Genomic DNA, 26,030 nt, shown 5'->3' with positions numbered 1-26,030 from the left:
CGTGGGTTAAATTCCAAAACTCTGCATTAACTTACGGAGAGAGAGGGACTCCAACATTGCTGATGGCGATCTGCCGAACAGGTACGTTTAAATCGGAGTCGTCCTTGATCCATTTCTCGAAAGTAGGCTGCGGCCCCTCCATTCTCTTATCGTCATTGACCCAAGTATGGCGCAACATTCTAGACAGTTTTATCACAGTCCTCTTAAGTGAAACAGTTAGCAGTTCATTTGGCGCGAATGCCAGCAACATGCAGTCAACTTTAAAAGTTTGTCTGGAGAGTAAGCCGCAGGAAATATCTGCACCTTTATATTACTTGTGGCATTGAGGGCAACGAGATCGGTGTCCTCAAAGTGATGACACGTTCATCCGTTAACCTATTCTGTTCTTTTGTACAAAATACAACTTTTGCTCTATAGCCAGTTTCGGGCAATTCATTATTATGCTATGGTAATCAGTCGAAGCACTTGCCGTAGCATACGTCACGACTATCGAAAGGTTATGTCATATCTACACTGGTTCCCTATTACACAAGATACAGTCAAATGCGACAGCTGTTGCATTGTGATTTAGAGGACTAGATGCTAATGTTGGTTTGACAAACCATATTAATGTCGCTGACATGACGATGTCGAATGTACGAGGTGCGAGAATAAAGTAATGAGACTGGTTTTCTTTGCAAGATGTGGCAACCCTGCAGGCTTGCGTAAGCACAATATCTTTGACTTTGGTCTATAAGCTGCTTCTAGTCCAAGTGGCACATCGATGCAACTGCTCAGTCGCGAGTTGTGCTGTAATAAGTTAAAACGTGTTTGTTTCTCTCGTCACGGAAATGGAACCTCATAATATTGCGCAACGGTATGCCATTTCTTTTTGCGTTACATTGGGTGAAAACGTGACGACAGCTTACGATAAGCTTCAGAAGGCTTTTGGCTTATGTCAAGAGCTTAAGTTTTTCGTTGGCATAAGATGTTTAGTGAAGGCAGAACGAATGTTGAAGATTACGACCGCAGTGGACGACCGTATACTTGGTTCTTTCACTGTTTCTGGGCCTGGCAGTTGGTCGGTTGGCGTGGAGCAGCGAGGAAATCTCCGCGACACGTAGTTAGGCCGGGCCCGCTGGCGGCCTCTATGCAGTGTCATAATGTGTGGCGCTGTCCCCATTGGTACGAGGTTTGTGGCTCACCGATCCTGGACATAAAAGCTTGAGTTTTGACTTAATCTGCCAGCAATTCACGACTGTTCACAATGTGTCGTTTGGAGTTCGTTGTCAGCTGTTGGGATATTCCTGTGAGCAACAACATGTGTTTTCAAGTTGGCAAATTTTAGGCACCCTCCGGTGGAGTTTAACTGTTCTTGGTTATTTGAGTTGAAGTGCACCAGCGGAATCTTCTGCCTTGTGGCCGTTAATGTTCCGGTTACCTGCCCTGGCCTTGACGTAAATTCAGGCAGTGTATTTTGCACATCGTGTTGTCATTGTCCAGCATGGTGTGTAGTTTCACAGCTCAATGTATAACTGATTCAAAAGGTTACTTAAAGTCCGTCTTGATTGCAAATTTTTTTTATTCATATGACCGGTTTCTGTTCATTCAGAACCATCTTCAGATCTGATATTTCAGTTACAGGACTTTCACATGCTACGTCATGTGACGTAGCATGTGAAAGTTGCTGAATTTGGACGGGTTACTCCTGTAACTGAAATATCAGATCTGAAGATGGTTCTGAATGAACCGAAACCGGACATATGAATAAAAAAAAATTGCAATCAAGACGGATTTTAAGTAACATTATAAAATCAATGATTGCTGTTATCCTATAAGACATTATGTCTGTTTTTGCACAATGATTCAAAATGGTTGAAATGGCTCTGAGCACTGTGGGACTTAACTTCTGAGGTCATCAGTCCCCTAGAACTTAGAACTACTTAAATCTAACTAACCTAAGGACATCACACACATCCATGCCCGAGGCAGGAATCGAACCTGCGACCGTAGCGGTAGCGCGTTTCCAAACTGTAGCGCCTAGAACCGCTCGGCGACCCCGGCCGGCGTATAATTGGTTGTGGGCGCCAATACCTTCTACGTTGTTCCATTGAACTCCCTGTTGTGTGCTGGTCGGGTGAAGTGGAGGTTATCTTGTCGGTGGGTCCGTTGACTGTCTGTCGGTTGGGTTGTCGTCGGATCGACAATGGTTGGGCCGACTGCCTGTCTCACCTATGCGAGTGTCAGTGTTTGAATTCCAGGCGGACCCTCGGAATTTCAGAGCGCCCTTGGGTGTACTGCCTTTGCTTGTTTGTTCTTGTTGTTTGTACTTCTATGGCTTCTAGCCGACTTTTATGTTAAGTCTGTTTTGCCCTTAAGGCGTCAGATGGTTTGGGCCTTCAGCCTAACTTAAGAACTGTTTTACATAAAGCCTTTGGCATTTTTAAAATTAATTTTATTGAGCTTTAAGTGTTGGGCCTTCAGCCAATTTTAAATTTAAGCTGTTTGCTTTTAAGGTGTCAGATTCTTTGGGCCTTCAGCCTACTTAAGGAACTGTTTTAAGATAAGGCTTTGCCTTTTAAATTTCTGATTTTGGCTGAGCTTTAAGTTATAGGGTTGCAGCCATTTTTAAATTAAAGTGGTCTTGCCCTTAAAGCATGAGATTGTGCTGCGCATTCACCGCTAATTAAGTTTCAAAACAAGAGCTGCTTTTTTTTTTTAATTTCTTGGTTCTTGTAATGTTTCATCAAAAAGAAGGTTGTATGTTCGAGTGTAACTGACAGTTACTTATTTTGGCCCCTTTCCGCAACTTAAACTACCTGTCCTGTCCTGCGGGTTCAGCAGGGCGTCTCTGCAACACTTTCAATGTGCAAGTGAGACCGAAATTATTAGAGATTGGTTGTTGAACTAGTTGGTAGTTTCTGTTCGGTCTTTTTTACTTACCTTTCTGACAAACTTACCCACTTGGTGTTACTCCATATGAGCAAGTATTTTTGACGCGATTTATTATGGAAATAGTGAAGAATATTTATTCTAGGCTCTTTACAATATGTACAATAAATTGCTTTTCATTTTATACCGCATTCATTTAAAGAAAACATAAAAGGGAAGGAAACAAAACAAAACATCTTGACTCTGAGGACAATAAAACGTTAAAGACAATGATTTTCAGTCACGATGAAGTCATCGGAGAAGAACCTTTCAAATGACTGGTAACGCGATCTTCGTTGTGAACATTGGTAGCTGAATGGGTATCATTACATACAATTCAGTAATAACAAGATGACGCATACAAGAAAATACTATTAAAAAACTTTTTTTGCATTTGTTGGCGTACCTTTGGACTAAAAGTAGAAACGAATTTCATCCACGTTTGTATAATGTAATAGTGCCCTTCGATTACAAGTGAGTAGGTAAGACAGTGTCATCGATAAAATATTGCAGGAGTCAGTGATGTAAAAACTACGTTTTACGTAAGACAGTAATAGTATACGTCAGTTTGTCAGAGGCAGCTCCCTTTCCTAAACACTACTACTTATTAAAATGTTCATTTCCGCGACAGTTCGTGGCGACACACCGTCTTCCCTAAAATTAAAATGTTGATTTTAAAACTATAGTTTAACGATCGTGCACGACAAGGTCTGAGAGGCCCGCCCCCGCCCCCGCCACCGGCCCCTAGGCAGTTTCGGCGCCTGGCCGAGACCTCAGGAGTGTGATGTAGCTGCGCATGATGCTCTCGATGCGCACGCGGTAGTCGGGGCCCAGCTTGCGAGCCCACTCGCTGATGCGCTGCTTGGACAGCGACTCGCTGCCCTCCATGCTGGGCACGTTCTGCGGACTGATCATCATCGCTGGCATCAGCCAGAAGCCCATCAGCAGTCCCCAGAGCGCGTGGCGTTGCACCTGCAATGTTTCACACATCTCACTTGTAGGTCATCTCTTGACCTCAAATTTGTTGCAAAATAGAAATGCAGGGTAATCGTGCTCGTGGACTCTCACATGTTATCACCACAAACACCTGCGAAGCGAAATATGCATTGCACGTAAGTATTTAACCGTGTGGAAGCAGTAATATCATAGAGTAAATGTGCATTGTGAATGAAAATTCGCGCACTCTAACGCCACAGAGCGATTCGTTGTGTGCTAACAGTACAAAGATATCTGTAACAAAATTTAGTTCCGTGCATATTTTAGGTTGAAAACATGTGTCAAGGAAGCACCTCCATGAAACTTCCTGACAGACTGAAACCGTGTGCCGGACCGAGACTCGAAATCGGGAGCTTTGCTTTTCGCGGACAAGTTAAAATGGTTCAAATGGCTCTGAGCACTATGGGACTTAACTGCTGAGGTCACCAGTCCCCTAGAACTTAGAACTACTTAAACCTAACTAACTTAAGGACATCACACATATCCATGCCCGAGGCAGGATTCGAACCTGCGACCGTAGCGGTCGCGCGGTTCCAGACTGTAGCGCCTAGAACCGCTCGGCCACTCCGGCCGGCTCCCGGGCAAGTGCTCTTGGTAGGTGAGAGATGAGGTACTTTTAGGGTCGTCGTATGACGTCCACCCACGCCAGATTACGAGAACCATGACGGACAAAATGAAGATAAAAGAAGAAAAAAAGTCCGTAGAGCACTTGCCCGTGAAAGGCGAAAGTCCCGATTCCGAGTATCTGTCTGGTGCACAGTTTTAATCTTCCAGGAAGTTACATCTCACCATACACATCACTGCGAAATGAAAATTTCATTCTGAAGCCCAGCCACACTTTCCGGTCCATTGCCTGTACTGCTTCTGTTTTGTTCACCTATCTCCCTTCTACCAATGCAAAAAGAAGGTATAAAACATGCAGAATGTCTCCACATTTATAGGTTTTGTAGTTATGGTGTCCTATGAAAAGTAAATTTATTTCCTTACTGACTATTTCTGATATATCTACCAATATTTTCATGTTTATTGTTAAAAATGAACTATACATCAATGTGTGTATTTGAGAAAAAAATTTCTGCAGCAATATTGGTCAGATAAAGAAAGACAAAAAAAAAAAATCCTCTAACACACCTTGACCCGAAACTACTCTCGAATTCAAGTTTTCAAACGGAGAACCGCAGCCATTGTGCACACTCGACAGCATAACTACTGAGAGCTGTTTGAAGATTCTTGTCAAATTTCCTACCTCTGACGTCCATTTTCTGCTGAAAATATGCACAGGGCGAAAAGTTTTTGGACACCACAGAACAATTATCTGCACACTAACAGCACAAAAATGTCTCAGAGTGGACAAATTGTTCTTAACCTAGCATCTAGAGAGCCCGACAATGACGAAAATGACGAAAAATTTGATTAATGATACCTTGTGAACATTTATTAGTTGGAAGAAAACTTCATGGTTTTACTAACAAACTTTCTCATAGCGAATATGCCCCTTAAAGACGCTAAAAGTACGGAGGAAACTAACACCTTGGCTAACTGAACAAATAAAACACTTCATGAACCTCAGAGAAATGAAAAACTCAGACATGCCCATATATTAACTTAAGATAGGAAAAGACCAGCTGTGTTAAGGAAAAACCTGCGTGGTTTTGGTATAGGCAAAGTAAGAGCTGCAGCTGATCCCATTGTCCCAGCCAAGAACAGAACCGATACTTCACATTACCAACGACAATTGAACAACAAACGAAACGCAGTCATTGATTACTTCGTGTGGGTAAATGACTATAGCCACGAAAAATTCTGTTTAAGCCATGTTACTTGCAGCACCTACAAAAAAGTCATCAGCATCTAATGGACACGATGACGTCACAGTCCCAATGATGAAGCTTATTATTGATCCACTTCTGCCCACAATCACATGTATCTTCAACTACTCCGTAACCATAGGTAGTTTCACCGAGGCATAGAAACGTGGACCAGTTAAGCCATTACGTAAAAAGGACGCTGCCACAGCACCCTCTGATTGCCGACCTATTTGGGTTCCTCCTGTACTGCCCAAGGCCTTAGAATATACAAGGTGGTCCATTGATCGTGACCGGGCCAAATATCTTACGAAATAAGCGTCAAACGAAAAAACTACGAAGAACGAAACTTGTCTAGCTTGAAGGGCTGGCTCTGAGCACTATGCGACTTAACTTCTGTGGTCATCAGTCGCCTAGAACTTAGAACTAATTAAACCTAACTAATCTAAGGACATCACACACATCTATGCCCGAGGCAGGATTCGAACCTGCGACCGTAGCGGTCGCTCGGTTCCAGACTGTAGCGCCTTGAACCGCACGGCCACTCCGGCCGGCGGTTTGAAGGAGGAAACCAGATGCCGCTACGGTTGGCCCGCTAGATGGCACTGCCATAGGTCAAACGGATATCAATTGCGTTGTTTTAAAAATAGGAACCCCCATTTTTTATTACATATTCGTGTAGTACGTAAAGAAATATGAATGTTTTAGTTGGGCCACTTTTTCGCTTTGTGAAAGTATGGTATGTAATGCCTATGTATCATAATATAACTTCCATAGAACGAAAAAAGATGAACGATTTTGATCGCAACCGTCTCTAGTTTCAGTGAATTTCATGCAGGTGGTGCGCCGCAGCTTGTAAATAGTTCACCATGATAAGCTGGTAGTTAGTATAGAGGTTTTCTTGAGTATACCAGCTTCGATATCCAATGTCATCATAACTGAGTCTAATACACTTACGGTAATGACAATAATAAAGTGTAATCTGAGTGATTCTTTTACAATCATATTCCGTTCTATGGTATCATAGTTATAATGGTTAAAAGACGTCGGTCACATATGTGAAACGATGGATCTGATGACGTCTGAAGCCGTAACTGGTACTCCACGAAACATCTTTATTCAAACAACACCTCATTATGGTGTTTATGACGTTCCCTCATCCTGTTCTTGTAGCAGTCTAATCACAAAGGGAAACGAAGTATGGCCACTCCTCAAAAAGCGTCAACTTTTTGAGGCGTAACAGGCCAATTGGCCTAAGCCTTGACGTCATCGTCGTGATTTTCTTTTACCGACAGTATTACTGCAATACTTAAAGTGCCTCTGTCTATTCCAGCTTTGTGAAACTATCACATCGATTGCTAATCTCACTTCATAGCTTCAGCGGCATGATCGCTGTATCGAAAGATTTGGGAGGAGATGGGAGCACAGGTTTATTACACACTAGGTTCTTATATTACATAGTAGGACTGATACAAGATGTTGAAAAGACAAATGTCAGCATTTGATACATAATTTAACTTTCAGGGAAAACATACACCCAAGGGGCTCCGAATTTGTTCTTATTTCGCATTACTGTAGTACATACAGTACTATTACAAACGCTGAAACTTCCTGGCTGATTAAAACTGTGTGCCGGACCGGGAAAAGAACCCTACAGCCTTTGCCTTTCGTGGGCAAGTGCTCTATCAATTGATTTACTGTATCACGATGCTGGGGTAGCTGAGTTGGTAGAGCACCTGCCTCTGAAAGCTTAGGTGGCATGATAGCTCAGCGTGTTCGGTCAGAGGGATAGCTGCCCTCTGTAATAAAAGAAACTGAGGGAATGGATCAACGATGAACTTGAACGAGCTCAACGAACAAAATGAGATTTTTTTTAAGAAAAGGTCCCGGGTTCGAGTCCCGACCCTACCCGAGGACACTGCGCTGGAGAGTGAAAAAGAATTTCATTCTGGTTATAAATGGTGCTCGGGTACGATGCGCTTAGAAAAATTGATATTCAATGTTTCATGAGCCTGCTTCTCCATTCTTCTGATGACTCTTGAACTGTACTGTTGGCTAACGGCTACATAAACTGTAGGATCGAAAGTAGGCGAGCAGGCAACCCTGCCTCATTCCACGAGCGGGGCACACAGGTGCATTCTGTCGCAAAAGCGACACAAATAAGGTGCAGATTGAATTTTCCTGGAAGATTAAGACTGTCTGCCTGACTGGGACCTTTGCCTTCCGCCAGCAAGTGCTCTGCTGATTGAGCTAGCCAACCGAGACTCATAACCCACTCTCACAGCTTTATCTTCGACAATACGTCTTCTCCTACTTTACAGTTTCAGTGAAGTTATCCTCCATACTCCTTGAAATAAGGATACTGTGGAGAAACGGCATAACCACAGCCTACGGGATTGTTGTGGTACTGAATTTTAACTGCAGGAGAGAGTATGCTGTTATTTGAAACTTACTAGCCTACTGAAACTACACTGATTGTTAAAAAAAAATGAAGCACCCAGGAGACAAGGTCATACGAAAATGAAAATTTGTACACGTACACACTGTCGGCGGGTATGTAAACGATTGTAGTTGCAGTTCTCTGTAGAATGGCTGCCAGAGTGCATTAGTTTAGTTAGTGTTTAGTGTTGTTACCAAGTGTGGTGGGGTCGAAACGGGCTTTGAGTAGTATCAGACGTTGAGTGCTCACTAAAGGAAAAATAGATTCAGCATACTCGTGGGAGACAATGTTATTAGCTCCTGCAGAGTATGGAAGGGGCCCCATTGTGGGTCACCATTTGATCGGATGGTCAAATTGTGCTTCCAGATTTGTGGGGTTGTCGGATGTGATAGTAGCCTGATGTTGGACAACATTGGAACATTCGGGTGGGAATATTCGTTGTCAGGGTTCCGGTCGACTACGCGTGACGACTACGAGGTAGGATCGCCTTATTGTACACCAAGCACATCTAACCCCCTTCAAAACATCTCCGATAACAATGAACACCCTGTAGCATTGGGTCATGTCTCACCGTTAGTCTGAGACTAGCAGCTACTGGAGTGGGGAACTACTGTGTCGTGCATTGGCTGCTGTTAGTGCTACAACACAAATAGCTCTGTTTCGAGTGGTGCCATAACCATGAAGCGTGGACTGCTAAAGAACGGCGTCGCATTACGTTCAGCGACAGTTCACAGTTTTGCGCTGTCCCGAATGACCATTGTCTGCGAATCTGGCAGTGACCCGTGAGGGATCCTAGTTTTCTAATGTTTTGGGGAGGCGAAGCGGTATAAATCCTGACTTCATCGTGCCGGGAGAGATTGGGTATGACTTCAGGTCAGGACTGGTAGTGATTGACGGAACTCTGATGGCACAATGGTATGTCACAGATGTCCTGTGTCCTCATGCGACAGTAGCGGGGTGTCATTTTCCAATAGTACAACGCTTGGTCTACACATGGCACATGTCTCTATGAACATTCTTCATAATGCTGAGGTACCCGTACTAGCAAGATCCACAGATATGACCGCGACTGAACACTTGTGGGAACAGCTCGGACATCAACTGCGTCCCAGTGTCAATATTCAGGACACCGACGACCAGTTGCAACAGTTGTGCGTCAGCTTGTCTTAGGAGTGCATACAACAGTTTTGACACCCTTCCCAATCGAATCAGCCAGTGGGCTTATTCTGTCTATTTCTTCGTAAATCTGACTCGATTTTGCAAAGAGGGGAAGAAATTCACCTATCCTATCAATGCGTTAAATTTCACTTAGTTTCACCCTATCCGTCTGTGTGCTTTACTTTTGTTTCTGGCAGTGTATGTACTACAATGGAGCGAAAGATGAACGAAATCGGTAACCCATTAGATGTATGCTCCCCTCGTGAGCGGTAAGTAGTCCATGAAAGTACCTCCGAGTGCAGATGGTCCAGAGTGATGTGGTCCGCGGCGCCGGCCGCCTCGTGCTGCAGCTGCTCGTGATAGGCGCCCACCAGGTCCTGCAGGTGTTCGCTGAGGACGGCACTCTGCACGGTCGTGAACAGCAGGTACATGACGTCGGTAGCGGCCGATGCGTACCGCAGCACCTGCCACGTCACCCACATCATTTGTAAGAGGGTACAACAGGCTCAACACAGTACAATAAACTTGGTAATCCTGGGAAGGTCAGTGGGGCGGAACAGCTAATGTAAAATCCATCGAACTGGGTATGCTTGTGGTAAGGAAGGAACCATGGAAGTACACTCGGGATCTCAAGCGTAGTGGGAGGCGAGTGATTTTTAATCTTCGTACTAGTTTGATTCTATCATCATTTTCTCTACTGTTTTGTGCCAATGTTTCCCCCACCTCATCTATCTTACTCCACATCCTCAACAATATATAACGGTACATATACATTAGTACAGCCATCAGTGACGATCAACAAATTTCAGTATGCGGGCGTTGCTGGAACCGATACACAAAGTAGCTCGACTCCTATGAAGGTATATCAACACTGACAAATAGACAAGTGATTAGTGACATTCGTGTCCTTTCGAAGGCGAGCAGTAAATGCGAAAACATGAACCTAGGCGACGTTATTACCAAATGTGTCCAAACGGGACTAATGTGAGGACTAATGTGGTGTCATTATTTTGTGGGCTTCCGAAGGACAAATAGCGGCAGACATCCATCGGAGAATGAAGAGTGTGTATGGGGTGGCAAGTATGTCAGAAACCACTGTTTTGGAATGGTGCGCCAAGTTCCGTGTGGTGTGCTGCTACTTCATGATAACGCATATCCCCATATCGCAAATGTCGCAACGCAGAAGTTGCGCCAATACAAGTGGGAGTCATTAGAGTACCCACTCTACAGCCCTGCTCTCTCCCCATTTGATTATCGGCCCCTTAAAAATACGAGGGTCGACCACGAAGTAAGTTCCGTTTCTATTTTTATCTGCGGCGGGATACGATCGCAGTTCCGAGCACGCGCGGCAGTTACTCTGACTCAAGGAGAAGACATGTACGCCAATTTCAGATCGTTGCTGCCGACGTGTGCTCTTCTTTATAATGTCAGCCGTAACTGAAAATGCCGCCGCACGGCGCGAATTCTTAATGGTCTCGCAATAACCATGTGCATTGATTGTTTGGCCTTGTGGTAAGAAATCAATCAGCAAAATGCCTCTTCTGTTCCAAAAAACGGTGCACATGACTTTTCGAGGTGTTAGGCTTAACCTTCGTTGGGGATGAAGAATGCCTCCATTCCATTGATTGCTGTTTTCTTTCAGGGGTGTCGTACGATACCCAAGTTTCATCCCGCGTGACTATCCGAGAAAGAAAACCATTGCCTCCTTCAATGTAGCGTGTCAAAAACTGAAGTGTCATCCGTTGTTTTTCGTGTTGTCAGTAAGAATTTTGGGTACCCAAAGTGAGCCAAGTTCTCGAAATTTCAGTTTCTCAGTAACAATTTCATGAATTAGTGGTCGTGAGATTTGCGGAACTTCCGTAGCAAGGGCACTAAGTGTAAACTTACGGTTGCGCTTAATCTTTCCCTCAATTGTGTGAATCAGTTCATCAGTAAACACAGACGGCTGTCCACTTCGTTCTTCATCGTACACTCGATCAATTCCTTCATTGAACAGTCTGACCCATCTTCTAATCATTGAATCACTCATAGCATTTTGTCTGTAAACCTCGCAGATCTGCCGATGAATTTCCTTTGGTTTAACTTTCTTTGCATTTACAAAACGAATCACAGATCTGATTTCACACGCGGCGGCATTTTTAATTACGCCTGACATTATACAGAAGCACTACAAAGCACACGTCGGCAGCAGCGATCTGAAAATGGCGTGCATGTCTTCTCCTTGAGTCAGAGTTACTGCCATGCATGCTCGGAACTGCGATCGTAGCGCCGCCGCGGATAGAAATAGAAACGGAACTTACTTTGTGGGCGACCCTCGTAGCTTTAAAGTGTTGACGATTGCAGTGGGAGGAGGATGTGAAGCAAGCAGTTACGGACCGATTCACGTAGCAGGGCACGAGTCTTATCAAACGGGTGTCTTCAAACTGTTGCGTCGGTAGGATGATTGCCTTTGGGATTTTATGTGACTAGCATATCGATTCTGGATTTAAGGCCTTCAAACAGAAACATTTTGCTCATCCCCTTATAAAATAATTTCACTCCTAATATCAGGAAAATTTAGGGACTTCCTAGCACCTATACCGGGGAGGGGGGGGGGGGGGTTGACAGACTACCCCAAAAACAGAGTTAATATATCGACAGCGATAAACGTTACAAATTACTTGCTTATGTCAAAAAATCGACCACCATTACCGCTGCAACTTATCAGCGCCCACTCCTCGATGTAATTACATGATAAGTTCGGACCGTCTTAGCCACCTCGCGCTGTAAATCCTGCCCTCCTCGTAACAGACATGCTCCACCCTCGTCTATTCTTTGTCGTCTCTCTCTATTCCGAGCTGAAACTGTCAGATTAGTTTTGAAGGTTCAATTTTTAAAATGTCTTCAGTTTATTTTTCCAATGGTCACTTATTTTCTTAAGATACTATGCTCTCAAGCAACTGTTTCAGAAAAAAATTGCTTAAGTCTGCGTCAATGGAGATGAATAATCTGCTTGTGTTTTTCTTTCTCTCCTTAGCTCGTAAAATTATTACACGACTCCATACCTTCTGTCTTGGAGTTAAGAAGTCATTCATTCTCCTACACTTTCGGTTCCCTTTATTTCTCCTAATCACTTGTTTTAATATTTTAATTCACTATCTACATTGCTTAACTGACACACAACGAACTCTGCACATTTTCTACTTCTATTATTCTTATCTAATTGTTGCTGCTATTGTATTACCCACAGCACCATCTTGTTTAATGATACTATAAAATTAACACGAATATCTGGAAACTGAACACAGAATCTCTTATCAACGAGTCTCCCGTAGAGCGGTCATGAACAAATGCATCTTCAGAATTATAAATGAACTACGTGTTGAAGGAAGTGAAATCAGGAGCTCAGAAAGAAAATTTTCAATCCATGTACCAGATGTCTTCTCTTTGTAATATTATCATACGCAGTTTATAAACTAGACTAATTACACGGTTTCAGCAACATTACAATATCGATAAAGGTAATAAATATACTCTAAGAGTCGTCGATTATTGTGTTTTGTGAACAAAACTGTCTAGCTCGCTGAACAAATTTCTTTCTTTATTACATGTTTCGGCTACTGCCACCATAAGGCATCAAAAAACTAGCGAAACAAGGTTCAATGCCAATATTAAAATACGCGTATATGCTGAATCTGGGTAACAACCGATAGAACCCCACCTTGATTACGCATAGGTTTTAAATTGACACTAGACCTCGTTTCCCAAGATCAAAGATTTTTATACCTGATGATGGCAGCAGCTGAAACAGGGTGTTAAAAAAGTAAATTCATTTGGTGAAATATACGGTTTTATTCCATAACATTACAATATGGATTTGCGAGTTGTTGCTGTAACTCATCCAACGAATGGCAACGTTGCGGTGAAGTATCTGTGTCGCTTCTTTAGCTTGGTATTGTGTTAATTGCACTGAAATTTCGCAGATATATTCGATGAGGCAACTTCTAGTGGCTACTACAAATACGTTTATTGCTCACCTTGCTCCTAGGAAGAAGATGACTATTATTATCGTTGAGCCACAGTAAACTACCTAAATGCAATGTAAGAACAAACGATGATGAAGCAGTAAGAAACAGCTCCAATATTCCCTCTGGGCTCTTTCATCCTGTTCACCGATTTACACAGGAATATTTGTTTTTGAGATTACCTATGAATGCACATATACACACAGATTGTGCAGCGTACACATTTGCTCTGTGAGCACTTGAAGGAAGTTATCGGAAGATTGTTATCTTCGACATTTGAGCTTAGAGGGTGAGCTGTCGGCACACTTTCGCTTCGATTTAAAGTTTTTTTTTAAATAAATGAAAAAGAAGACAATATAAAGATTTATAACTGCTTATAGATTCATGTGAACGTAGATGAAATTTAAAATTGTTTAACTGAGAATCGTAGGCTTTGTCGTATGACACGATTGTAAGAAATGCCGAACTGGAAACGGAACTTCTCTACCCTGACGTTCTGCTGCCTACTTGTATAAAAGCACGTATCATCACAGTATTGAATAGCATCCCTTATTCCATAAAAACAGGTTTTTCCAGCTTTCTGCTATATTTTTAAGTCTTTAAATGTGAATCTAAGATAATTCTAGAATATAATTTTTGTTATTATCGTCTAAAATACGATTCTACCTGCGTTTCAATAAATAATTTACACGTGCCATTGATGAATATTTAGAAAATACTCGTTAATGGACTAAGATCGAATGTGCAATAGTGTAACCAACAAAGGAAAAATGACAGCTGCATGCAGCGCTGTATCATTTAAACTCTCCTTATGTATTGTATGTACGCAATCGTGCTGAAAAGCAATGCCTTCGAAGTTTTTAATCTGTACTCAGTATCAGTTGAGGTATCACGTGTCAGGCATAATACTCTGTGGACTGTCCCGCTTCACTGACGCCAGCAGGAAACCTCTGTCACTAGAGGTCTCCGAATTGTAGCTTGGAACTACGTGTGTGACAAAGCGTGTTCCAATCGCGTTTCTAACCGCAGCTAACGTGCCAACAATTGAAATCCATAAAAGAGCAAAAGTTGCATACGGTGATGATTCTGTAGACAGCAGTAATGTGCGTCGTTGGGGTTTTCCATGCCCGTAATAAAGGTCTAGGGATAAAGTATTTAATTAGTGGCAACTAAGCAACTATTCACGCTGGTATGTAGAATGTATGTGTCTGGCGACATATCATCTGACTTTCGGGAAAATGTCATCCACACAATTCCGAAGACTGCAAGTGCTGACAAGTACGAGAATTATAGCACGATCAGCTTAACAGCTCATGCATATAAGTTGCTGATAAGAATAATATACAGAAGACTGGAAAAGAAAATTGTGGTGTTAGATGGCCACCAGTTTCGCTTTAGCAAAGGTAAAGGCAACAGAGAATCGTTTCTGTCTTTCCGGTTGATAACTGAAGCAAGACTAAAGAAGAATCAAGGCACGTTCATAGGATTTGTCGACCTGGAAAAATGTATTCGACTATGTAAAATGGTGCAATATGTTCGAAATTCTGAGAAAAATAGGGGTACGCTATAGAGAGAGACGGATAAAGTACAGTATGTGCAAGAGCCAAGAGGAATAATAGGAGACGACGACCAAGAACGAAAATGCTCCGATCACAGAGGGTGTAAGACAGGAATCTAGCCTTTCATCCCCACTGTTCAATCTGTATTTCGAAGAAGCAATGATGAAATAAAAGAAAAGTTCATGAATGGGATTAAAATGCAGAGTGAAAGGATATCAACAATACGGTTCGCTGGTGACATTCCTATCCTGAGTGAAAGTGAATAAGAATAACATGACCTGCTGAATGCAATGAACTGTCTAACATGAATTGAGAGCAAATCGAAAAAAGATGAAGGTAATGAGAAGTAACAGAAATGAGAACAGCGATAAACTTAATATCAAGATTGATGGTCACGAAGGAGATGAAGTTAAGGAATTCTACTTCAAAATAATCAATAACGGATAAGAGCAAGGAGAACATCAAAAGCAGAGTAGCGCTGGCAAAAAAGGGCATTCCTGGCCGAAATAAGTTCACTAGTATCAAACATAGGCCTTAATTTGAGGAATAAATTTCTGAGAATTTACGTTTGGAGCACAGCATTGTATGGTAGTGAGACATGGACTGTAGGAAAACCGTAATAGAAGAGAACCGAAGCATTTGAGGTGTGGTGCTACAGAATAGTGTTGAAAAATAGGTGGACTGAAAAGGTAAGGAATGAGGAGGTTCTGCGCAGAATCTGAGAGGAAGGGAGTATGTGTAAAAAAGTGACAAGGAGAAGTGACAGGATGATAGGACATCTGTTAAGGCATCAGTGAATGACTTCCATGGTACTAGAGGGAGCTGTAGAAGGCAAAAACTGTAGAGGAAGACGGAGATTGGAATACATACAGCAAATACACTGAAGCGCTGAAGACACTGAAACAGGCATGCGTGTTCAAATACAGCGATATGCAAACAGGCAGAATACGGCGCTGCGGTCGGCAGTGCCTATGTAAGACAAGTGTCCGGCGCAATTGTTACTGCTGCTACAGTGCCAAGATTTAAGTAAGTTTGAACTTGGTGTTACAGTCGGCGCACCAGGGATGGGACACAGGATCTCCGAGGTACCGATGAAGTGGAGACTTTCTCGCACGACCATTTCACGGGTGGAGTGTCAGGAATCCAGTAAAACAAACTCTGACATCGCTTCGGCCGTACAAAGATTCTGCAAGAACGGGACCAACGACGAGTGAAGAGAATCGTGCAATGTGACAGAAGTGCAACCTTTCCGCAAAATGCTGCAGATTTCAATGCTGGGCCATCAATAAGTGTCAGCGTGGGAACCATTCAACGAGACATCATCGACATGCGCTTGGCGCCGAAGGCGCAATCGTGTTCCCCTGATGACTGCACGACACAAAGTTATCGCCTCGCCTGGGCCTGTTAACACTTGACTGTTGATGAATGGAAACATGTTGCCTGGTCGAATGAGCCTCGTTTCAAACTGTATCAAATGGATGGACGTGTACTGGTGTGGAGACAATTTCATGAATCCATGGACTCTGCATGTCAACAGAGGACCATTCTAGCTGGTGGGCGCTCTTTAATGGTGTGGAGCGTGTGCAGTTGGAGTGATATTGGACCCCTTGATGTTTAGATACGACTGACAGGTGACACGTACGTAAGCATCCTGTCTGATCACCTGCATTCAGTCATGTCCACTGTGCATTCCGATAGACTTGGACAATTCCAGTAGTACAATGCGACACCCCATACGTCCAGAATTGCTACAGAGTGGCACCAGGAACACTCTTCTGAGTTTAAACACTTCCGCTGGCCACCAAATTCCTCAGAAGTCAACATTATTGAGCGTACTTGGGATGCCTTGCAACGTGCTGTTCAGAAGAGACCTCCACCCCCTCGTACTCTTACAGATTTGTGGACAGCGTTGCAGGATTCATGGTGTCCATTTCCTCCAGCACTACTTCAGACATTAGTCGAGTTCATGCCACGTCGTGTCGCGGCACTTCTGCGTACTCGCGGGGCCCTACATGATTTTAGGCAGGTGTACCAGTTTTTTGACTCTTGAGTGTAATTTGGGACATAGGTTGCAAGGTCTACTCTGAGATGAAGAGGTTGGCACAGAGCAGGCACTCGTGGTGGTCCGCATCAAACCAGTCAGGAAGCAGATGACTCAAAAGAAGAAAAAAAGAAAAAAGAGTGTAACGGTGGCACTATCCTCAACATGTGTGAACGATCTCTGAGTGGACAAGCGCGTACGAGTATCGACAAGATTAATCGGGATCTGGTTGATGGTCAAAGAAAATCGTCGGGTAACACACAAATAGCTATCAGGTAACTGTGCCATTTCACTGGAGCGTGTACACGCCATCATTGTAGAACTGCGGAACAGAAAACTGTGCATCGTGGGTGCATATCAATGCCAGACGTCATATGAGTGTTGCAACATCTGCAACAATGTGACGTCATCGATCATCCTCCACACAGTTCCGACTTGGCACCATCCGGTTTTCATCTGGCTCAAAATGGTTCAAATGGCTGTGAGCACTATGGGACTTAACATCTATGGTCATGAGTCCCCTAGAACTTAGAACTACTTAAACCTAACTAACCTAAGGACATCACACAACACCCAGCCATCACGAGGCAGAGAAAATCCCTGACCCCGCCGGGAATCGAACCCGGGAACCCGGGCGTGGGAAGCGAGAACTCTACCGCACGACCACGAGATGCGGGCTTTTCATCTGGTTCCAGAACATAAACAACGCCTTCGAGGACTTCACTTTGATTGCAATGAAACAGTGCAAACAGAGGTGAGGATGTCGCTACGTCAAAAACGTTAAACATTGTACAGCGACGGTATCAACAAATTGGTCTCTCGTTGGGAGAAATATGTTTGTCGCCAAGCTGAGTAAGTTGAGAAGTAAATTTGTAGACATGAAGAATAAACAGGCAGAATGCCAAAATAATCTGCTTTATTTAAGAAGCTTTCGGAGTTTTCATATAAAAAAATTCCGAGGCATCAGGTTTCAGCAAACCGTTGTGGAAAAAACATGCACAGAATATAACATTCTATTCTTTTACATTCGTGGATTTTTATCAGAAAATAGCATTCCTACATTGAAAAGCATTTATAACGTTAAACAATTCCTTAAAATTTCAATGCCCTCCGAAGATGGGATGACAGTTATCAGACCTGAAATCTGACAACGGCTCTGCGCGGAGATCATTCTAATTTAGTTTTAAGATGCAGCAAAGGCTGTCTCGAACTACCTTAGCCGACTTGAATGTGTTATTTCTCCCACAATCAAAATAATTTTCATTTGAGACCTCTAGTAAATAGACAAGATTCGTTAGTTTAATTTTTTTGTAAGGCATTTGGCAATGATAGTTCTCTCTATTAAAGCTGACACTACCAATCTCTCCACGGCAAATTTCGTGAAAATTCTTTTGAATGTTAGAGGAAACTGGGTCTGATCCCATTTAATACAAAAAATATCACAGCACTGTTAATGGGGTTAGTTGCCAGTACATTAACACCTTAGACAGATGTAATTTTTTTAACCCAAAATGGTCATTATATTGCTTTTGACAGTAAGAAGTGGGACATTTTGAGACACTGCCACCTAGAAACGGTCTCCGTGAGCATAAAACGTGAAAACGATGAACGACGATGCCGCCTTTGCCGTGGGACAAGTGACAGTTGGACAGACAGCTCACAACTCGCCAGTACCTACACTGTGTTCAAAAGTATGCGGACACCTGGCTGAAAACGACTCACAAGTTCGTGGCGCCCTCCATCGATAATGATGGAATTCAATGTGGTGTTGGCCCACCCTTAGCCTTGATGACAGCTTCCACTCTCGCAAGCATGCGTTCAATTAGGTGCTGGAAGGTTTCTTGGGGAGTGGTAGCCCATTCTTCACCGAGGAGAGGTATCGATGTCGGGCGGTGAGGCCTGGCACGAAGTCGGCGTTCCAAAACATTCCAAAGGTGTTCTGTAGGATTCAGGTCAGGGCTCTGTGCAGGCCAGTCCACTACACGGATGTTATTGGTTCAAAATGGTTCAAATGGCTCTGAGCACTATGGGACTCAACTGCTGTGGTCATAAGTCCCCTAGAACTTAGAACTACTTAAACCTAACTAACCTAAGGACAGCACACAACACCCAGCCATCACGAGGCAGAGAGAATCCCTGACCCCGCCGGGAATCGAACCCGGGAACCCGGGCGTGATGTTATTGGCGTGTAACCACTCCGCCACAGGCAGTGCATTATGAACATGTGCTCGATCGTGTTGAAAGATGCAGTCGCTGTCCTCGAATTGCTCTTCAACAGTGGGAGGAAAGAAGGTGCTTAAAACATCAATGTAGGCCTGTGCAGTGGTAGTGGCACGCAAAACAACAAGGGGTGCAAGCCCCCTCCACGAGAATCATGACCACACCATGACATCACCGCCTTCGAATTTTACTGCTGGGACCACACACGCTGGCAGATGATGTTCACAAAGCATTCGCCATATCCACACACTGCCATAGGATCGCCACATTGTGTACCACGATTCGTCACTCCAAACAACGTTTTCCACTGTTCAGTCGTCCAGTGTTTACGCTCCATTCACCAAACGAGGCGTCGTTTGGCATTTACCGGCGTGATGTGTGGCTTATGAGCAGCCGCTCGACCATGAAATCCAAGTTTTCTCACCTCACACTTGCAGTGGAACCTGATGCAGTTTGGAATTCCTGTGTGAGGGTCTGGATAGATGTCTGCCTATTACACATTACGACCCTCTTCAACTGTAGGCGGTCTCTGTCAGTCAACAGGAAACCGGGAAACAAAATCTCCAACATCGCTAATGCCGGAGAAAGATCCTGCAAGAACGGGACCAACGACGACTGAAGAGAATCGTTCAACGTGACAGAAGTGCAACTCTTCCGTAAACTGCTGCAGATTTTAGTACTGGATCATCAACAAGTGTCAGCGTGCGAACCATTCAACGAAACATTGTCCATATGGGCTTTCTGATCCGAAGGCCCACTCCTGTACCCTTTATGACTGCACGACACAAAGCTTTACGTCTCGCTTGGGCCCGTCAACACCAACATTGGACTGTTGTTGACTGGAAACATATTGCCTAGTCGTTTCAAATTGTCGAAGCTGCGTTGGGAAATTACCAGAGCTCCAAGCGCTAATAGAAAACGCTGATGTTCAAATAATTATAGGCACTATTGGCAGTCCGCTTACGCTTCGTTTATTTTAAAGTAGCAAATCTATAGAGCAAATTTGTAGTTCAGCAGAATAAATACAAACAACTGGAGCAGAAGAATAAACAAACACTTGCATCACATGTCAGCACCGCCGTTCATTTATAAACTCCGAACAGTCCTTTTACATCAGCAACATGTTTTCCCATATAACTACAAAAACTGGCATGACCAGTGCTCACACCTGGGACCCTTGGTTCGACTAACTAACGCACCACCGAATTACCCAAGGGAGTACCAGAAAGCAGAAGATCACAGTTATGCTTTTCCTGTGCTCCGTAGGTCATGTGGTATTTATTATTTACAACTTACGCACCTTCTCATGGACGACAGCGCATAGCACAAACTGTATGGAAATTTTGAGTGAATCTCTATCGATACACAACATTTGGTAGTGTCTGACATCTGGAGGTTTGGTTGTAAGAAACTAACTACGGAGATGGAAGTACCTTTACGTCATCTAAATAAAACATTTTTAAAGCCAAAGATAATGACTTATAATTACACACTCCGTGTATGGTATGATACGAGCTACGTCAAGCGATCTTCCCGTCGGACGCTCGAGTTTTTCCTCGGGGCATTCGCGACAGCGCACGTGTGTGTGTGTTGTCCTTAGGGTAAGTTAGTTTAAATGAGATTAGGTAGTGTGTAAGCCTAGGGACCTATGACCTCAGCAGTTTGGTCCCATAGGAACTTACCATCACGCGGAGCGACTGGCACACCATGTTGCGCCGGGCAAAGCGATAGAGTCGGTTGTTACACTGCCGCCCCATTGTGTACCAGCCAAGCGCTTCCACTGTTTCTAAGCGCTCCGCCGAAGCGGGTTGCCTCGGCTTTGTATCGTGAGTAGCAATGGTTCAAATGGCTCTGAGCACTATGGGACTTAACATCTTAGGTCATCAGTCCCCTAGAACTTAGAACTACTTAAACCTAACTAACCTAAGGACATCACACAACACCCAGCCATCACGAGGCAGAGAAAATCCCTGACCCCGCCGGGAATCGAACCCGGGAATCGTGAGTAGCGTCGCACGTCGTATGGCCTCAGTGTGAACTGCGCCTAAGACTTCCAGCAGACTCTGGACTTTGGCAGTGGTGGCCGGTTATCATGTGCTACAGCGCACTATAAATATCACACTAAGCCTACACAATTTCGCTTCGACTGCGACCCAGAAATCACACTAAAACGGCCATCCATTTTAGAATGCATACTGGTATGCAAAGAATATGGACAAAAACGTGTTTTGCAGCGCTCTCTCCACAAGAACTAGACACCAGTATCGAGTGCTGAAATGACGTCCAGCCGTGCTACGATCAACTCAGAGTAGCGACGCCGTTGTTCGTTTTCTACCGTGCATACTCTGATGTGACTTCATCCCTTCCAGTACTACGAGTGGTACGTTCCTCACAACACCAGGTCAGTTGTTTGCTTTGGAACTGCGCGTAGCGAACTGTCAAAGCGCAGAGTATGAAGGATTACGTCTCCACCGTGGGTGATTCGGAATCCTTCGTCAAATGTGAAGGCAACCTGGGGTATAAGAATCTACCAGCTTAAGACTTTATTATGTACACCTAGCAGACTCACAGTCACGTCCATCTTTTAATTTAATCGACAGCGAAGACCCCAGAATTGTATAAGAAAAGCAACTGACATTTGGAATGTCGTCAGGTAGAGACTATCGAGTACAAAAAGGACAGCTCCTAAATATATTACACCAGCATATTTTATAAACACAAATTTTGTTCTGTACGCAATAACAAATCGCAGTGCTGGCAACTAGATCAAATGACATACAGTACACTACATACTGTCAGAGGAAAACATTTCTGGACATATATTACTCCCGGCGGAGGTTCGAATCCTCCCTCGGGCATGGGTGTGTATGTTTGTACTTAGGATAATTTAGGTTAAGTAGTGTGTAAGCTTAGGGACTGATGACCTTAGCAGTTAAGTCCCATAAGATTTCACACACGTTTTCGAACACTGTCTCTCATGTCTTTTGACATTGCATGTTACATAGTCTGAAGCACTTTAACCGCCATTAATACCATCACTCAAAGTAATTACAGAGCCCCTAACAGATCTTATAAAAACTATGTTACGTGAACGACACTAAATCAGACAATTAAAGCTTCCATTCAAGATTTTATCATGACCAAGAAACACTTTCTAGGTACATATTGATTACCTAGATTACAAATCAGTGGTTTTATACCATCTAACACAGTCAAATGCAAGCAGTGAATGTGTTCTTAGGTACCATCAATCGCTACAGGGTTTCCATACCTACAACACTACCTTGATCATTTCAGCTTGAATTCATAAATTCACTTGGTTGTTATATTACTGTGTAACGTTATTCCGTTAGATGAAGTTTTGGAAAAAAGTGACCTACAGCACAGAACAGTAAGTGGACCCCAGTTCGATTCCCGCCGATACTAACATTTTTTTTAAATTTTTTGTTCCTCGCAATGTTAAACTTATAATTATAAAATTTAAATATGTCTAAACAGTTCCATTTATGTACGTAAAATTAGTATGTTCAATTTATTTGAATCTGTAGGCTTTCATGGTGGATGTCACTGAAGTTAAAATCTTTTGTGTTGTTGCACCACGTCATACTTCTCTAAATGATCTAAGTTTCGACCCCTTTGCTGGGGTCTCCATCAGGATTTTGTGTTGTGCTCAATCTGCAGTGGACGCCACAAGGTCCTGAAGAAGATGCCAGCAGAGGGGCCGAAACGATGATCGTTTAGATGAAATTTGCAGAATGTTAACTTGAGATTTAATTAGTTGCGATTACTATCACTGTAAGGAAGGAGGTATAGGCCGGCATATTGTACCCACTGAACTTCGGCCTAGCCCACCTGCATGTCGAGGAAGCGCAGGTCCTGCGGCCGCAGCTGGTCGTCGTACTGGAAGAGCATGTTGTTGGCGCTGCTGTCGCCGTGGCAGACGACGGCGGTGGCCTCGTCGACGTCGGCGAGCAGCCGCCGCAGCCGGTCGTACAGCTGGTCGCGCAGCGGGCGCACGGCGGCGACGGCGGCGCGCAGCGGCTCGTCCCACTGGCGCTCGTCGCTCAGCGACTCCACGGCCATGAGGACCGCGTTGTCCACCGAGTCGCTCGTCAGGAGGCGCGCCGCCGTCGCGAACGTCAGGTCCGGCTGCAGCATCCGCCTCAGCCGCTCCGCCGTCTCCGGGCTGTCCCTCTTCAGAACCAACGTTGTCGCGTGGAACTGGGCCAGTTTCTGTGCAGACCAAATAAGGGAGAGTCAGTGAAGAACTGTCTGCAACGGGCAATCTTACGCTTTCAGTACTCGGCGATGGTCCAAATCCGGTTCCGACCACCAAGATTTAGCTTTTCCGTGATTTACTTAAATTGCTCCAAGAAAATGCCAGGATGGTTTCTTTGAAAGGTTACGGCGGATTTGATGGGGTGATGCCGACTGCACGCAGACCCGATATTTTACGTACTCTCTAAGCTGTCACTTTCCGAAACAGGTCAATTGCACTAGGTGATCAATTTTTGAGTCATGTCAACTACGCGCGGACTTTCCTATTTTCGCAGTCTTAGGACTCTATCGCTGCTATGCTGGACCAGTCATGTGTATGGTCTTTCACGTAATTCACTGGTAGCCTTTCATTTTACACTATTGGAAGTTATTTGTCTGTTTAAGTTATCAGTGGCTTCATAGTTATGATTAATATACAGAATAGAGCTGAAGAATCATTTAAGTAAATGCCTGACTTACATGGTTTTACTGTACACCTCCACGTTGTGTTTCTCTATCTTCCCGAAATTTAGTGCTTTCACTTGCGATATGCTTCACAGGAATGTCACAAACCATTTCTAATCTATTAGTCACATACGAGGAGTAAGCACTGGAACATACGGCATACCATTTTACACACACTGAGAAAATGACTGACGGTAAGTGGTGCCAGCAGTTCAATGCAAATAATACACTTCCGCGTAGTCTGTCTGTTTGCTGAGGTAATGCTGAATCTGCTCTCGTCCAGTAGAGCAAACAGTAAAGCTTTTCCGCGCAGCCGGCCGAGGTGGCCAAGCGGTTCTAGGCGCTACAGTCTGAAGCCGCGTGACCGCTACGGTCGCAGGTTCGAATCCTGCCTCGGGCATGGATGTGTGTGATGTCCTTTGTTAGTTAGGTTTAAGTAGTTCTAAGTTCTAGGGGACTGATGACCATAGAAGTTAAGTCCCATAGTGCTCAGAGCCATTTGAACCATTTTTTTCCGCGCACTCGATACCTACCAGATTTAATTCCCCATTCTTGACACAGTCCGGACTTGTCCTCCAGCTCTAATGACATTCCACATTTGAAACTCAATTTAATGTTGACCAAGTGAGACTGTTTCTGCGCCTTTCTAATTCCCGAAAGAAACTAAGAGGAACAAAAATAAAGACGATATTTGAGCTGTGTAATGTAAGACAAACATAGCAGAACAGTTCCTTGTTATCTGCAGCAGACAGGAAGTAACAAGGTATCGGTAAGCGTGAGTCGTGCTTGAGTAGCTCAGTTGATAGAGCACTTGCCCGCGAAAGGCAAAGGTCCCGAGTTTGAGTCTCGGTCCGGCACACATTTTTAATCTGCCAGGAAGTTTCAAAAATCAGCGCACACTCCACTGCAGAGTGAAAAATTTCATTCTGGAATATTTATTTACTTGTAGCTGAACATGTTATCAAAACCTGTAATCCACTGAATCACCACACGGATTTGCTTTCTAAATGTAACCTGTTCGTGGTAGTTCTGTAAGGATGAAAAGAAGTGTGTAATTTAACTTCCCGTCGTTAACGTGGTCATCAGAGAAGCACCACAAGTTGGATACGGGTGGGGAAGGAAATTGCCTGCGCTCTTTCGAAGAAACCAGCCCGCATGTGCTTATAGTGATTTCGGAAAATCACGGAAAACTTAGATCTGGATGGCAGGCCGGGGATTCGAATCGTCGTCATGCTGAATGCGAGTCCAGTGTGCTGATCACTGCGTCACCTCGCTTGGTGCATTAGTATTTACATTTTTTGGATTTCCCTAGGCTGTGAGGCTGTGTAGTGATATACAGCCAAAAACCTTTTCTTCTGTCGGTATGTAGTGTATTGTATGTCCTCTGAACAAGTTCACAGCATTGCGTTTTGTGATTGGGTATGGAATGTCATCGGGGTTTAGAAAATCTGAAGGTGTATTATATTTGGGAGCAGTCCCTTTTGTACCTCGATTATTTCTGTCTGACAGCTTGCCAAATTTCAGTTACTTTTTCCGTACAGATCTTTGGTATTCACTGTCGCTTAAATTAAAAGATGGACGTGACGGTGGGTCTTCTAGGTGACACCGTAACGTCTTAAGTTAGTCTGTTCTTTTCTGTTAACTGCTATATACCAGGTTGCCTTCACATTTGATGGTTGATTGCGAATCGCCCACGGTGAAGTCATGAGAACAGGTCTTTAAAAATCGCTCATACTTTATGCTCGCACAGTACGCTGTGAGCTGTGAGCAACATAGCCCTCGTAGTGCCGGAAGGGGTGAAGTCATGTAAGACTATGCACAGTAGAAAACAAACAACGGCGTCGCTTCTCCGAGTTGATCTCTGGGTCAGCTATGTGAAAAATAAGTGGAAGACGCTAAGATGAAAAAGAAAATAGTGAATGAAAAGAAACAACAGACTGGGTTGAAGAACGACATTAGGAATGCTGCACGTGGGTGTTCTACCGAGTAGGTTGGTTGATTGGTTTTTTGGAAGAGGAGACCAGACAGCGAGGTCATCGGTCTCATAGGATTAGCGAAGGACGGGGAAGGAAGTCGGCCGTGCCCTTTCAAAGGAACCATCCCGGCATTTGCCTGGAGTGATTTAGGGAAATCACGGAAAACCTAAATCTGGATGGCCGGACGCGGGATTGAACC

General features: G+C 43.9%; 1 protein-coding gene across 1 annotated transcript in view; it reads right to left on the bottom strand.

Moving 5' to 3' along the window:
- Positions 1-3,640: 3,640 nt before the first annotated feature.
- The window catches only part of LOC126235568 (uncharacterized), a 101,530-nt gene continuing 79,140 nt past the window's right edge, over positions 3,641-26,030 (bottom strand). The window contains exons 3-5 of the mRNA XM_049944289.1: positions 22,986-23,366; positions 9,600-9,773; positions 3,641-3,882 (exon numbers count right to left, since the gene is read on the bottom strand). Coding sequence (XP_049800246.1) covers positions 3,655-3,882; positions 9,600-9,773; positions 22,986-23,366 — 783 coding nt within the window. The 3' untranslated portion in view covers positions 3,641-3,654. The remainder of the gene's footprint in view (positions 3,883-9,599; positions 9,774-22,985; positions 23,367-26,030) is intronic.

This window comes from Schistocerca nitens, chromosome 1, assembly GCF_023898315.1.
Source record: "Schistocerca nitens isolate TAMUIC-IGC-003100 chromosome 1, iqSchNite1.1, whole genome shotgun sequence".
NCBI lineage: Eukaryota > Metazoa > Arthropoda > Insecta > Orthoptera > Acrididae > Schistocerca > Schistocerca nitens.
The sequence above is the reverse complement of the archived record's forward strand: the minus strand, read 5'-3'. Positions and strand labels throughout refer to the sequence as shown.